Raw genomic sequence first — 16,172 nt, forward strand, 5'->3', positions numbered from 1 at the left:
GAGAATGTGTGAACCTGTCCAGCTGCTGTGAGCCTGTTCTCTGTGAGCTGCCTCAGCACCTGCAGTGGTTGCCATAGAGATATTAGACAGTGCATTCCTGCGGTTTCCTTCTAGTGTGTGTTTATGGACCTGCTGTTTGTTAATTTGTCTTTGAATCTGCTTGATGAAGCTGCAAGTCTTCAGGACATCACGTGAGAGCAATTTTCAGTTTGCCACCTGCTATGTAATGAAGTACTTTATTTAATTTCTTCCTTTTCTGCTCGTTTCATCAGGGACCTCCTGGTTCTATTAGTGTGGGATTTATATTTTTTTTAAACACAAAAATAACCAACACCAGTTTTACATTTACTTTATTTGTCACCTTTGATTCTATACACCTCAGCTGTGTTGCTTTTCAAACTTCTGCTCTCCAAGCAGAGCCACAGCCTTTTCAGTCTCTCATAAGGCAGCTGCTCCATTTCCTTTATTGTGTTCTTTGCTTTTCTCTGTACTTTTCCTAACTTCCCTGTGTCCTTCATGAGATGTGGTGTTGAGAGCTTGTGTGCAGCACTGAAGATGTAGGTGTACTGAGATTTCCTTTAGAGGCAAATACCATGTGCCATAAATTTATGATTGTAAGCTCTGGTAGCACTTGTACTGCTGTGTATTCTGTTCATTAGATGATGTTACAATACTCTGCTTTTGCAAATTTTTAACTGCCAAAAATAGCACATTTCAAATAGCTTACAGGTAATGTAAAAATAATAAGAGCAAAATTATTAGTATGACTATATTAACGTTTGTTTAAATGCAGAAAGTTTATGGTGTCTCTATAATGGTCATGAAAGTCGAGATGGATTATTTGGGTTCTTAATGTTCATTCTTTTGCTATTATGCATTTAAAATACTTTGTGGCAATAAAACTAAATTTATGAAGGTGTCTCGCAGTGCAGAAGACAAAAACCTTAAATCAGCCTTAACTGCTTTTACCAAAACTTTGAGGACCAATCATTTCTAAGTTCTTCTTAGCTTTGGCTTTGCTACTGTTATAGATCCATAAGAAGTTTATATATCTTCTTTTTCCAAGAGATTCTTCTTCTAGAAGATCAGTTCTTCTAAGTAACTTTATTACCTCTTTTTGATCTTTGCTTCTCAAAAGCACTAACCATGCAAGACACTCTGTGTGCCAAGTGCCTGACGCCGGACAGGAGAGAAGGCAGCAAACCCCACATTTAAAATTTTTAAATTGGCACTGTCAAATTTATGAATAAAACACCCAAGTCCTAGTAATTGAACTTCTTCATGTCTTGAGGTTTCTCCCTTAATTCTTTGAAATATCAAACTGAAAGTGTTTGTTTTTATTTTAATGTAGAAATTCAGGAATTTCTTTAATCAAAACAGTACCGGTGACCCCAGCAAAGATACCAGTGTGATCCTTACTGTGGAGGGGAGAACGTTTCCAGTGGACATCTTTTACATACAGAGGTGTGTTCCTGTTTGATCTTGTCAGTGGTGGCTAGGAGGGTATGCCGCTGTGGTATCATTTGGTCTAGGTTAGAGCTCAGAGGTTCCCAGAAGGTGTAACCTTCAATCTGACAAACATTTGGATATTGCTTATAGCAGCTGACATGTTTTTAGCTTGCTGTAGTGGAAAGGAAACAAATTAGTTGCTGAAGGCTGATTCCCAAGGACGCATCATGAACTAAGTGTGGTATGGCTGATGTGTAGTTTCCAAAAGCTAGCTTGCTTTTTGTTCTTTGTGGAAGTGAGGAGTCTGTACCTATTTTTCTGCTAACGTCTCTCCTGTTTTCTCTCCCTGTAGTCCCGTTCCAGACTATATAAAATCAACTGTGGAAACTGCAATGAAAATTCACCAGACGGAGAATGATGGTGATATACTGGCATTTTTAACTGGCCAGGTACAGACAGCAATATTTTTGCTTTACAACACTGAATTGTTGGCTTTGTGAAGTGGCCTCAGTCTCCTGCTTTCCTTAGCTGTGCTTCTTTTAATCACATTAAAGATGACAGACATTTTTGCATTGATGGGAGCAGAATTAGGCCAGTCCCAAAGTCTTGTAGAAAATGTATGGCCTGGATTTATCAAAGCTAGTGATGAATAGTTTTTCTCATTTAATTCTTTCAGCCTTGTTAATAAACGGAATAGTGTGGGGGGTTTTGGTGCTAGTCACACCTACAAAGTTGTTAAATTGGCAGTGAGTCATTGCTAATGGTTAAGGCAAATGGAATTTACATTTGTTAGGCTTAACATCATTAACATGATAGACAAACAAATTGCTGCGAGATACAAATTTACTTGTCTTTTCTGCTCTATTTGTGCCTGTCAGCTCACTTTGCAGCTGAGGAGTAGTGTATCCTTTTTCCAGTAAGGAGCTACGTTGAAGAGCTTCAATAACATCTTGCCTATTTTCAAAAGAAAATTCTTCATTACTAATGTAACTTTTGGAAGAGTGAATTGGGTATCTCATGAGGCAATGTCTGATCCTTTTGTTGTCTAAGAGTGAGATGCCACAGTTGATCTCCGAGATTAAATGTGAGGTTGAGCAATACGTGCTAATGAAGTTACTGTGTCATTCCTGATCAAAACCCACAGCATTCTGCACTGTCAGAATAGATTGGCCTCCCATTTTGCTCTCATAAATTGAGATGGAGAGGAAAATATGCCTGCTTCCTCCTGAGCTTTGTTCAGTCCTTCCCTGGTGATTTTGCTCATGTATTTGTGGTGTGACATTGTCTCAAATAACAGTGAACAAAAATATTAATATAAACACATATTTATTATGAATAGCAATTTATGTAAGAATATTATAAAATTGAGGGAGCTAGTCAAAAGATCCCAGAGTTTGAACAATTTGAACTGTGGTGTTTTGGTGTGGTTTTTGTATGTAGGTGACAGCTATGTGGTATTAAAGTGAAACCTCTCACATTCTGTCCCCCGTTGTGCTCTGGCTCTAGGAGGAAGTGGAGACTGTTGTTTCTATGCTCATAGAACAGGCTCGGGCGCTCTCTCGCACTGGAATGAAAAAACACCTCCGTGTTCTTCCCATGTATGCTGGGCTACCTTCTCCTGAGCAGATGAAAGTGTTTGAGAGGGTTTCTCGCAATGTCAGGAAGGTAAGGCTGCTGCGTATGTCTCAATTTCTACCACCCAGAAGGGTATCTGCATTACACAGATTGCATATATCTGGCTCACATCATGAGGCTATTGCAGACACTTACTGAGGGAGTCTTTCTGCATCTCCTAACACTACCTGTCAGTTTTCAAACTGTGAACCAAGAGCATGTTCTCTGGCTTCCCTTACCATCTTTGATCAGTCTTAGACATGTCAGTTCTAACTCTCCTGTTTCCCTCATCAACTTTCAATTTTGAAGAGTCTTTCTACAACCTTGTATTTGCCTATGTCCAGTTGCAGCTTCTTAACACTCTTAAGTCTTCTACTTTTACCTGGTTTTATTTCTTTTTGTGATCTAAGTGTCTATGGCTGTTTTCCACCTGTAACGGAAAAATTAGTGACGGGGTGGGTAAGTGCTGTATTTTCACCTAAGAAACAAGTTAAAACTTGCCTGGTTTTAGTAGAAAAAAAGCTTTTTTTTTTTTTGACTTGTAACAGTCTGGTTAGATATTTAATGTCACAGAACTATATAATTGGTCATGATTAATGCTTTCTGCTTAGGCAGAGCCTATGGTGGGGCTGAGATAAGCCCACAGAATTACACAGGAGTGACTTGTTATAATTCTTGTGCATGCTGCAGTCTAAAAAGTAGAATCGTTCATCCTGTGTTGGAGAACATTGAGTATAAATAAACCACAGAATCACAGAATATTTCTTTTCTCTCCATGATATGACATTAGTCAATTAATGTCCAAGATTTACTTTTTTAATTTCAGGTGATATAAGGACTAGGCTTCTCTCTGTCATCTGGGAACAATTCTTTTTTAATATTTTAGGACATATGTGTAAGTGTATCTCTCCAGGGATACTGAACATGGAACACTTAACTCCGTTCTCCTCCTATCCCCTGCCTTGCTCCAGTCTTACAGGGAACAGCTCAATGTAACTGAGAAGAAGAAAATAGTTATTCTTATGTAGTTTGTACGTAAGAACACCTGATTTACAGTCAGTTAATGATTTTCTCTGCAAACACTGCCAAATTCTTCTTCTATGACGAGAATAAATTTGGATAAGAAAACAATTGTGAAGCTGTAAAAACTGGGCTATTTCAAGCTGACAGCTCTATCTGCTGCATGTACTGTATCCTTTTGTGCTCCAGAGTTTGTTTACTGGAACTGTCTGTTACTGAGATCTTTCACTTGGCTTGTATTTCAGTCCTGGTGCACTGATGCAAGGCCCCGATGGTGTAATTGAGCCTGGGGAGTTCACCGTATCCTCACTGTGTGTGTCTGTAGGTGATAGTTGCCACCAACGTTGCAGAGACCTCCATCACAGTTCACGGAATCGTATTTGTAATTGATTGTGGGTTTGTGAAGCTTCGTGCCTATAACCCCAAAACAGCCATTGAATGTCTTGTGGTGGTTCCAGTGTCTAAAGCTTCAGCTAATCAGAGAGCAGGACGTGCAGGACGGAACCGCTCTGGTAAATGTTACAGGCTTTATACAGGTCAGTAATCTGATATGTTGGAAGGTGAACTTGCTGGTGTGACTTCCATTTTGCTTTACGGTGGTTTTAGTGTTAGATAAAGAACAAAACTGTGTTTTTTCTTTCAGCAAGAGATAGGAGAATGATAAGAGATGCTCAAGAGAGTCCAGAGAAGGGGCCACAAAGATGCTCCAAGCGCTGGAGCAGCTCTGCTCTGGAGCCAGGCTGAGAGAGCTGGGCTGGTTCAGCCTGGAGAAGAAAAGCTCCTGAAGGGGAGACCTTAGAGCAGCTCCAGTGCCCAAAGGGGCTCCAGGAAACCCGGAGAGGGGCTTTGGACAAGGGCCTGTAGGGACAGGCCAAGAGGAATGGCTTTAACCTGCCAGAGGGGAGATTGAGATGAGCTCTTAGGCAGAAGTCCTTCCCTGTGAGGGTGCTGAGGCGCTGGCACAGACTTTTCCCAGAGAAGCTGTGGCTGCCCCATCCCTGGCAGTGTTCAAGGCCAGGTTGGACACAGGGGCTTGGAGCAACCTGCTCTAGTGGAAGGTGTCCCTGCCCATTGCAGGGGTTAGAACTGGATGAGCTTTAAGGTCCCTTCCAACCCAAACCAGTGTCGGATTCTATGATTCTAATATAATGACTGCTGGAGCTGCTGCTGCAGATTTCTGTGAAGATGATTTCGAACAGAAATACTTGTGGGACAACTACAGAATCAGCAGTGTAGCCAAAACCATTGAATTTTCTGTTTAAAAGAAACCATCTTAAAATACAGTAATTGGAGAAAGATCATCTTTGAGTTAGAGTTCTTTTAACACCTGTTAATTCATACTTCGTAATTTCAACTTGGAATGGGTATGATTCTATCTTGTTGGCTGTACAGAGTGGGAGTTGAAACTCAGTCCCAAATGGCTTTGTTTTCTCCTGCTACAGAGGAGGACTTTGAAAAGTTGCCCAAGTCCACTGTTCCCGAGATGCAGCGCAGTAACCTTGCACCTGTCATCTTGCAGCTGAAGGCTTTGGGAATCGACAATGTGCTCAGGTTCCCCTTTCTTTCGGTGAGTCCTAGGCTGTAAAGTGTGTCATCTTTCCTTACTGTGAAGGAAAATCGGTAGATGACTTGTTGATAACTCACAGAACCATTAACCAGTAACCATTGCCCTGTTAATTTGGAAAGCATAACTCATTGTCCACTTTGGGCAGCCAAGTGTGGTATTGGGAATCAACTAGTGCAGGTAATGTGTGTGACAACTTAGAAACAACTGTTTGTGTTCTAGAGATTGCTGTTCAAAGTGTTGGGAAGTCTAGAAAGGCAAACAGATTCTGCAAACTAACTGTAGTCCCTTTGCACTGAATTTATGAAGAAAAAGGTGGGGAAAGAAGATATCTACAGAACTGAACCTATGCTTGTCTGTTTTGTTAAAAAGAGCAGTGTCAAGTTTTAGATTTGCTTTCTGTAAAGTTTCTAGCTACTCTTGTATTGATGTGGAAAACTCACATGGTGGCATACGAAGAGTAAGTTGAGCAGTTGTTCTGATCTGACAATGGTGAGCCTGTTGAGATGGTTCTGACTCGCAGCACTGCAGTCAGCGGAAGGGTGGAAGGAAGAGTCTGAGGCCTCTTTCCTCTCTATGCAGAAGTAGGAAGATAGGTAGTTAGAACTTCAGGATTTTGTGGAAGAGGAAGGCCTAAGAATTTCTGTGATAACTCGTGTTCTGTGATGATAACTTTAAACAATGAGCTTTTTTTTCTCTCCACAGCCACCTCCTGCCCAGTCAATGGTGCAAGCTTTGGAATTGCTGTATGCTTTAGGAGGTGAGAATATTATGCTTTGCTTTATTTATAGTTAAGTTACGTGAGTTATGAGTTATGAGGATTTGGTGATTGGATGGACATTAATCAAACTTGCATTTGAGAACTGTGCTTTGAGAAAGAGATAACGCAGTCTTGACTGGTGGAAGCTTTTTGTTGGTGTGTTTTTAAACTGCACCTCCGTCTCCTGTGAACTTGCTTTCTTTTCCTCCAGTTGTTTCAGACAGGTAAGCAAGCAAAAGGCAGCAGTAACTTTCTGGAAGCAACTATAAATCTATTTCATAGAGTATAAACTACAAGTTAACTGTTTAGATTCAGCAAACATATTTTATAGCTATTGTCTGTGTATTTCCTTGCACCTTTATGGGAGGAACCAGCTATGTATCTCTGGTAGGAACAGGGCTCTGAGCTGATGAGGGTGTTGGTGTGATTCTCTTAGGCAGATCCTCTGTGTTTCTTCAGACCTTACAGGGGGTTGGAACTGGATGAGCTTCAGCGTCCCTTCGAATCCAGACTGTTCTAGGAGTCTATGAATTACTAATCACAGCTTGTTCTCAAATTCAGTAGAGAGTCTGAACCACGTTCTCAGTCATATGGTTTAGTGTTAGGTAGTCCTTTGAGGAGCAGGGAGCTGGACTCAGTGGTCCTTAAGGTTGAGTCCCTTCCAACTTGAGGTATTCTATGATCATAAATGTGTTAATTTCTGTTTTATTCTTTATGCTGCTGTTGGATACCTGTAATGCTCAAGTCACACTGTAGTAATATTTTTATACACAGTTTTTGATTCCTTCTTGATGTGAGTGGAATGTATGCTGCTTGATTTTGTTTATAGGAAGGGCTGTGATATTGTTGGGTTTTTTGACAGCTGTTTAATCTTTTTGAATGCAGCAAACTTAAAGAAAACAAACTTGACACAAGAAGTAGTAATCAAAATGAAACAATTTGACTCTAACTCAATGTTTTTGGTTAATTCAAAGTTAACAATATTTGCTCCATAATGTAAACCTGAAGAAAAGGGTAGTGTGAAGGAGGCTGTGTAAACTTTGGAAGCACCCAGAGGTTTGTGACTATTTTGTCATCACTTACAAATGCTGTGTTGTAACTTGTGGCAGTCTGCTCTCTTATTCTCATGGAGCTGTTACTCTCTGCTTGGCCATGATTTTGCTCTGTGCTGATTCAGTTCCATCTTGCAAAGGAGGGTTTTGCTTCAGGCACTTGGTTCTTGGCAACCTTTCCAAGCTTGGAACAAGAACCTTCGCAGTGGCTCAGGAGCATGTTGCAAGGATGAATTCACAGCCAAAACCACCTTGGGGAGATGGAGAGGGAAGGTCAGAAAACTTACTGATTAGCTGTTTGATGTTTTGGCAAGAGTGTTATGCTCATGGTAACTTCACAGAGCAGTACAGAGCTGTTAACTCTCCTGGCTGCCCAGCTTTTGTAGCAAAGCAGAGGAACGCTGATGTTGATGAAGATGCGAAGAAATGTGTGTGGTGTTCAGATTCACTCTTAAGCATTGCTGAAGTTTGAGGTTTTAGATGCTTTATTATGGGGATTTTCTTTAAGTTGCAGAGGTGAAGCTGCCCAAGCATTTGCAGCTGCAGTAAGGATTACATTTCTCTTATGCAAGTGTGAACCTGTATTTCAACACTTGCATTGTAATTGCATGCAAATGTGCAGTTTAGGGTCAGGACCCTACTGTGCCAGTGCAGTGCCAACAGAAAAGCAGATGCTCTTCAGGCTGAGATAGTTCTGTTGAATAAACACATCACTGTTTTTAGACTGATTATTTTTACAGGGGTACAAACTGATAACATCAGGAATATCTCTTCTCAGCCTTCTCCTTTGATGCTTTGAAAGTCTGAGTTGTCGGAGTTTATTGTTTTTAAGCATAATTTAGGAGGTAAATAAGCAGGTAAAAAGTGGATTTATTTTCAGCTTTACTTCAGATCCAAGGTTTTGTTGAAGATTTGTTTGTAAGTTGTCACCTATCAGAAACAACCACTCTATCTAAAAAATAGAGTGTTTTGATCCCTCAGCCTGTCACATGCTAGTGCTACAGTACTTGAATAATCTCTTCTGAGCATGTTCAGTAAAAATCTTTGCAGTATCTTTTTCTAAGATCTCCAATTTCCTGTATAGATACAATACAGTGGTTGCTTCCAGGATGATTTCAAGACAACTTTCACCTGTTCCGAACTAGTATCCATTGCAGGCTTACTGCTACAAAGACATCTGTGCACGAGCTATATGGATATACATGCAAAACTGCATTGAGATTTGTAAGATTAAGCAGAAGCCAAAGGATTTTGGCTTGATGCACATGTAGAAAGTTAAAAAGACTGTAATTTATCCTTTTTCCTAGTAGTAATGCAGTTACCCTTCTGTAGATGAGAGACTGCGTATTCTAAGCTATTAATTGTGGTAGCACTTAAACCTCTCGTATTGCACTGGTTGAGTGAAAGCTATCAGTCCTTCATTTTTGCAGTGTCTGTGACTTGGTGTTTATATCGCTTCATAATTTCACACAAGCTTCCTTTCGTACCTATTTCTGAGGAAAATATTGTGATGTTATGTGAAAGGCCTATTAGGTTTGGTTGGACAGTGTAAGGGTGTGGCAAATGAATTACTACGTTGCCATAATAAGTGAGATGATAGCATATCAAATAATAAAGTAAACACTTGATAGAGGTATCTGTGGTTTTAGATATGCTGACATGAGTTATAAAAGATCTCATTCCTTGACTTGATTTGTGGTTTTGCTTTTCTCTGGGAAACAGAGCTGAAGTACGACTGTGGGGGTTTTGGCACCACAGTTTGACAAATAATGTTTATATAATGTGTAGGCCACAGTTGTGTTTCCTCAGTCCTCTCTGCTGTGGTTACTTGTGCAGTCGGCAGTGCCCCAAAGTCCTATTAATGGGCTCTCGTTCATCCCTTCTTGTGTAGCATTTCTGTTGTGCTCTGCCTCCTTGTTGTACCTCATACAACTTGGTTGACTTGCAGTTTTCTTTTGCAATTCTTACTCTTTGCTGCCTTTCATAGTGAACTCTTTCCTTCTTGCTGTTTTTATTAATTCTATTTTCTATGTCCTCTTGCAAAGGGAATGTTTTTCCATTTAAATCATTCCCTGAAATTTCAGCATAGTGCTCTGGATTGGAATAGGACCTAGTGGCTTGTGTGGGTAAACCTTACTGCAGGTGTTTGACTGTAGGAAGCTACACAACTAAAATGGTAGATGTGCAGGGTTGCTCAGTGATAGCTGGGAATCAAAAAGCAAGCTGTCATGCCTATCTCCTGTCCCAACTCTAGTAAAAAGCTTGCAGCTGGAACGTGGCTGACAGTTCAGTTACTGATGCATGAGGCAGAACTAAACCGTAGACACTCTTCATCAGCTGTACATCTCTAGTTTAGATTATATTAAAGTTAAATTATTTTCCTTCATGGCCTAAGTGAATGTGACTCAGAAAATTTATGCCCTACCCCACCACCCCATCAGTGCTTCCTCTTTCTGCATTTGTGCCTGTTCCATAACTATGCCTTTTTTTATTCTCATCAGGACTCCTTCTGCTTCCCATCCCCATGAACAAAGATGGTGCTAAATACTTAAATAGGAAATGCATAAGTCTAACAGCTAATAGGCACTCTGGACATTGCATTGACTTTGACTGCAGATTTGCTAAATCTTTGGTAGTAGCAATGAAACTTGGTCAAAATGAAGAAACTTGGGAGTTCAAGTATGTTTGAAAAAAGCCAAAACAATCCACTGACTCATGGCAGAATAAATGGGGATTAAGGAGTGCCTTAAAGCTTAGTTTAATACACATTCAGCACATTTTAGGTGCATTTGGTATATTTTAGCTTGTAATTTCTGCTTTTTAGTACATATTAAATCCTTAAAGAAGACTTTCTGTGCTGTTTTGCCTGTATCATTGTTACATTGATTAATATGCTGCAGGTTTGGATATGCACTGCCGTTTAACAGAGCCTCTTGGAATGAGAATAGCAGAGTTTCCTTTGAATCCTATGTTTGCAAAGATGCTTCTGGAATCAGGTAAGAGGAAAAAAAATAAGATTTTATTCATAGTCTTGTGATGAGGAGAGGACACTGCCTCTTGTAATGGTAGTGTAGTACTAGACATTTGCTAAACTTGATACAAACTGTATGCTTCGTCTTCGTATAATGTTTAGTGATAGTAATTGGTTAAACTTGTGGCTGTCTCTAATAAATAAATCTAACACAATTGTCTTCAAAGTTTTCCATTAAAACATTCACAGTTATACTAAAAAAATCCAGGGGTTCACGTAGTTTGGTTTTATGTATTATAAAAATATATTCTTCTTTTCCTTTTTATACTGTATGTGGGTAAGTTGAATGGAAGATGATTTCCTTTACTGAATTTCCCCTCAGGAAATTTTGGCTGCTCCCAGGAGATTTTGACAATTGCTGCCATGATGCAGATTCAGAACATCTTTGTGATTCCTCCAAATCAAAAAGCTCAGGCTGTAAGTTCAGTCATGTCTTATTTTCTTTGGGTTAGTTCCACATTTTGGAATTCTGCCAAGTATTTTATTGAAACCTGTTACAGACTGCAAGTTTGTATGAAAATAAAACAAGGTCTTAAACTGTACCTGTTAGTTTTAGGTAAAAGAAGAAGCTGAGTAACAGTGGGAACGTTGGAGACCTTTACTAGTGTTAAAAGCCTCCTTCTGAAGCCTAGAAATACGAAAATTTATAAACCAATATTGGTCAGCATATGGGTTTGCTAAAAATACCCAAAGCTCCCCAAACACCACTTCCTTTTAAGAACAAAGAAGAAAGTATTAGGATGTAGCAAATTCTTAACAGGTAGCAGGAGCCTAACTTTAGTGCATCCTTCTCTTGGATTTTGACTGATTTTCAGTCAATTTTTCTAATTTCAGTTTTAGAAGTGCTGCTGAATATAGGTGGGCTGGTAAAATATTGCTGTTGCCTAAAGCAACTACCCTGTATGGTAAGAGTTGCAACGGTCACCGGGAAATAGGGACATTAAGGGAACTGATTTTTGCAAAAATCAGTCTGCTTATAAAAAACTATTTCCTCTTCTCTAGGCCAGGCATCACAGAAAGTTTGCTGTGGAAGAAGGTGATCATCTCACTATGCTTAATGTGTATGAAGCCTTTGTCAAAGTAAGTCAGTTCAAATGTATGTGGATTTGCAGGAAGGGGAAGAACTTGAAGGGTTCTGATTGAACTCAGTTCTGATTCTGGAAGCTCTGGATACAGCTTCCTCAAAGCTGAGGGCATACCAAATTTATTAAGTGATAATTCTGCTTTAAAAGATATTCTGGTCATATTTTGTCACAGACCTTCTGTAGTTCCTCTGAACAGGGAATAGAAAGAATTTGGTTTGGATACAGCACAGAAGTCTTACGGGTAGACAACTGTTTCTCCAAGGAGATTGGGATTTTTAAAAGGGCCTTGAAAAAACAGGTATCCAAATTCCTAGTGAAGTTCATACTCTCTCGTCTTTTCTTTTGATATGTCTGAGTTTTACTGATTATAAACTGCATCTCAATCTAGCAGTCTTTCGTAAAAAAATTGCCTCGTTGATCATCAATATCCTTTTCCTTATTGTGACCGTATGGGTTTACCCAAAGGTTTGACACCAATCTCAATACTTCCCTGTAAGCTCAGGTTTTACTTAACTGTTTTGAAGTGCTAGACCTGTTTGGGAGAAGTATTTTGCTGGTGTAAAGCACTTCTGTGTTAATATGTTTGCAGTATAACCACGCAGGTGTTTGACTTCTCTCTCCCCAGGCCCAAAGCAATCAGTCAGGCACCAACTGAAATTTCGCCCTTTAAATTTTATATCTGCGTAGTTCTCTTAGAAATAGCCAAATGCAGAGAGAGGCTCTTGGAGTAAGAACTGGCTTCTGGAGAAATAGCTCATTGCATAGAGAAGACCAGTGAAAACCGTGCACCGAAAAGGTTGTTTACATTTTGAGGTTGAAAACGGACTAGTTTGAGATGATGCATTTGTGTGTGAGAAAGGAACGACTGATGCTGTTCTCTTTCACCACGTATGAAGAAACGAAGCACATCTGTTTGAAAATACCCCGTAGTATTTGTTCTGCTACTATTCAGAAGTTGTTTGAAACATGTTTTGTAGTTATTTGGGCTATGTACCCTTGTTAGTTTCTGTGTAAATAGGCAATTTTCAGGGAAAACCACAATAAATATGTTGTAGGAGTCAGAAGAAAGGCAGATCCAAATGTGATCTGAAGGGATTGGATTTTGTTTTGCTGATTGTATCTCATTGTAATTTTTCTATTCTTCTTACTGTACAGCACAGCAAGAGCTCTCAGTGGTGTCAGGAGCACTTTCTGAACTACAAAGGGCTTGTAAGAGCTTCTGTTGTAAGAGAGCAGCTGAAAAAGCTTCTTGTCCGCTTTAAAGTGCCAAAGAAGTCCAGTGAAGGTGAACATTGTTTTTAACCTGTTATCCAATACATATTGATTGTGGTCTCTCAAATTGACCGTCGCCTCATGCCTTTCTTGTAACCTTTGAAGTCTTTTCTCCCTGGCCTGAAAATAAAGTTAACTAAAACCAGATTTTTCTCCTAAAAATGACCACAGCAGAGCGTTTTAGCCTATTTTTGCAATTAACCTTTAGTTCGGTCTTCATTAGTTACATTTCCCAGCAAGAGATTATAGCCACAGATTGTATATTGAATGGACAGATTTACCAAAAGAGTCATGAGTAGATCACCCTGTTCCCTCTTTTGGGTTTCCAATAAGCCATATTTCTAGTACATTCAAAGTGATGTACAGTCATTGGGATCTGATTGCTGGCTGTGCTGTGCATGCACGGAGGCCATGACCAGTTCTCAGCACTTGTCTCTAACTGCTCTGAAAAATCAGAGGTTGATTCTTAGCTGTCACACAAGGTTGCTCTTAGGACTGTGAAGCTATCTACGGGGAGACACCAGCGGCAACAGTAGATTTTTATGTGGTAATCTTGATTTGCTGTGAAATTGAAGTCAAAGGAGATTGCAGGGTTTGTCTTCCTTCCAGCCTTTGTTATTAAAGCATGATGCATTGTAAAAAGTTGTTTGAGATGATTAAGTGGTATGTTAGGGATTTTTGCCATTCCATTGACTTATTTTACAGGAAAAGTTTTCTTTTCAGGTGATCCAGATCCTGTTTTGAGATGCATAGTTTCTGGGTTCTTTGCCAACGCAGCTAAATTCCACTCTACTGGAGCTTACAGGTGAATATATATAGTTTCATTACAACTGTTGCTTAGTTGAAAAGCTCCTTTGACTGGATAGATCTAAGTGTAATCAACAAACAGATGCTTCTTTAGACAATTGCAATAAGAAACGTGACAATTGATTTACTAAATATATGAAGTTTTGTATTTTCGAACTGCTTTAGTGTTTATCTCCTTTGCAAACATAAAGTTACTGATAGTGGGAAGCTGTTTCTAAGAGTAATTAGTTTTTGTTAGTGTAAGCAAGTACAGCTGTAGTGCAACAGCGTTGTAGCACTTCCCAAGGCACTCAATAAAAGTCTGAAATGCTAATTTTTCATTTAATATAGGTAGAACTCCTAGGACATTAAATTATCAATTGTTCCTTTGCCCAGGATTTAAGCCTGGTTTCATCTGTTCATTAAACACAAATGGTTTTAATTTGCTCCAGCTCTTTTGTTGTTGCCCTTTATTATCATTCTTACTGGGGATGAAAGGAACCAACTGTTAAACAATGAATAGATGTACAGTCTGAAATGGTGTCTTGCTTTCAAGGACTATACGTGATGACCACGAACTTCATATCCACCCCACTTCAGTGTTGTATGCAGAGAAACCTCCACGCTGGTAAGTTAAACCTGCTTTCACTTGTTTTGTGATCTTGGAAAGACATTTTCAGCATCCAGACACTTTCATGAATGACCTTTCTCCATCAGAGGAGGAATAGATGTGGAAGGTCATGGTTCCCCCAGTGAGAATTCAACTGCTGTTTCCTTTGCAACTTTTTGTAGGCAGTGCTCAAATAAATCAGGGAAGTAGAGTGATATTTAGCTGCCAAAAAAACCTGCAGAGGTTGGGAAGCAGTCAGGTGACCCTGCCTTAATGGGCACCATGTCTTGCACTGCAAATTGCTCTCTGGGTAGTCTCTGTACCTATATAGAACTAAGGTTAATTTACTTTTATTAAGCCTATTAGGGATATGATTCTATGAAATATCCTGTCAAATAGGTGCTGCAGTAATTGCAAATGGCTGATGTGACAAGTTCTGGCTGTCTAGCAGATTGAGGAAAGAAATGATTGTACTTTTGTGTTAGTGGGGATTTTTCAGTTTCATTTTGTATGTCAGAGATGCTCAGATGACAAATAGATGCATTCCTAACAATCAGGCAGCATGATCAACCTGAAGTGTTTGGACTCTTGTCCTTCTTTGCCTCTTGCTGAGACTTTGAAGGATAAACTTGGCCAGTGTCATCTGTTATCTTTGAATTGGATTCCTCCACCTGGTGCGTTGGGTTTACAGAAGTATAACTGGTTGGAACTTGGCCACCAATTACATTAGCTCACAAAGTAGAAATGAGTCCAGCTCACTGTACTAATTCGTAAGGGCTGAGTTAAGCAGAGGGTAGCTCTGTAGATTTTGTGGTATTGTCACCACCAACCGAAAGACACTGCTAGCTCCTGGCATCCTGTGAGACAGGAGTTTAACTTACAGGAACTCTAATTTTAGTGCTACTACTGCCTGGGCAACCATCCTCTGCTGCAGGCTTCAATTGTCTATCTGTTACAGGTGTATATTAAATGTGTTCTCGTTCTTGTTTGTTTTCCTCAGGTTTCTCTTTAGTTGTATTAGTTTGTGTGTCTTGGCTGCATTTGGCAGAGAAGAGAATTTTGGACTCTTTCCTCTTTGCTTTTGGGAGCAAAACACCAATTAATGAGAGACCACAAACCTTGTGAGGTTGCAGCTCTGCCGCACATAGAGGGCAGATAATGTGGCTTTGCACCTCCTTGGTAAAAATTACTTTTCCTGCTGACAGGTGACTGCAGAAATAGGTTGTCCATGCTGGCAAGCTGTTCATGCTGGCAGCAGTGATTGAGTCCACAGGGCTGTCTGTTTCTAAATCTCTTACAGGAAATGTTCTAGCAGTAGTTAAAGGTGTTTTCTACCTCTGATCCTTATCTTGACTGTCTGCAGACAGGCACGAGGGATAGTCATGCTGTGGTTTGTGCCCTACTTGTTATAGGTCCAGGGTTTTGGTGCTTTTGAATCCTTATTCATGGTATCACAGAGTAACTAATATTCTCTCTTCCAAAGCAGCTGTTAAGAGTCCCCCTTGGCTCCAGTATAAGAAATATTCTTTCTTCTATACCTTGCATCCAAATGTCCTAATAGTATGTGAAGGTGTTTTTAATGGTAGTCTGAAGCTTGTATTAATGTAAAGTACTCTGAACAACCAGAGGGAAGAAGGTAAGAGCTTGTATTATAACATAAAGACTTTCTTCTCACTCTGTAAGTACTATATCTATCTGTCAGGATATATGTGAAACTACATACTAAATATATGTGTAAATATCTAGTCTAAATATAGAATCACAGACAGGTTTGTGTTGGAAGAGACCTAAAAGTCCATCTAGTTCCAGCCCCCTGCCACGGGCAGGGACACCTTCCACTAGAGCAGGTTGCTCCAAGCCCCTGTGTCCAACCTGGCCTTGAACACTGCCAGGGATGGGGCAGCCACAGCTTCTCTGGGCACCCTGTGC

The 16,172-nt window shown here is 39.9% G+C and overlaps 1 protein-coding gene across 2 annotated transcripts in view; it reads left to right on the forward strand.

Moving 5' to 3' along the window:
- DHX35 (DEAH-box helicase 35) overlaps positions 1-16,172 on the forward strand; it is a 29,909-nt gene that overhangs the window by 10,118 nt on the left and 3,619 nt on the right. Inside the window, exons 9-20 of one of the 2 annotated variants that reach the window (XM_030503325.1) lie at positions 1,352-1,464; positions 1,802-1,898; positions 2,956-3,114; positions 4,409-4,619; positions 5,526-5,650; positions 6,353-6,407; positions 10,360-10,455; positions 10,813-10,907; positions 11,493-11,570; positions 12,731-12,860; positions 13,559-13,652; positions 14,190-14,261. In XM_030503325.1, the coding sequence (XP_030359185.1) occupies positions 1,352-1,464; positions 1,802-1,898; positions 2,956-3,114; positions 4,409-4,619; positions 5,526-5,650; positions 6,353-6,407; positions 10,360-10,455; positions 10,813-10,907; positions 11,493-11,570; positions 12,731-12,860; positions 13,559-13,652; positions 14,190-14,261 (1,325 nt within the window). The remainder of the gene's footprint in view (positions 1-1,351; positions 1,465-1,801; positions 1,899-2,955; positions 3,115-4,408; positions 4,620-5,525; positions 5,651-6,352; positions 6,408-10,359; positions 10,456-10,812; positions 10,908-11,492; positions 11,571-12,730; positions 12,861-13,558; positions 13,653-14,189; positions 14,262-16,172) is intronic. The other variant, XM_030503326.1, reaches the window with a different exon arrangement.

This window comes from Strigops habroptila, chromosome 13 (assembly GCF_004027225.2).
Source record: "Strigops habroptila isolate Jane chromosome 13, bStrHab1.2.pri, whole genome shotgun sequence".
In the NCBI taxonomy this organism is placed as follows: Eukaryota; Metazoa; Chordata; class Aves; order Psittaciformes; family Psittacidae; genus Strigops; species Strigops habroptila.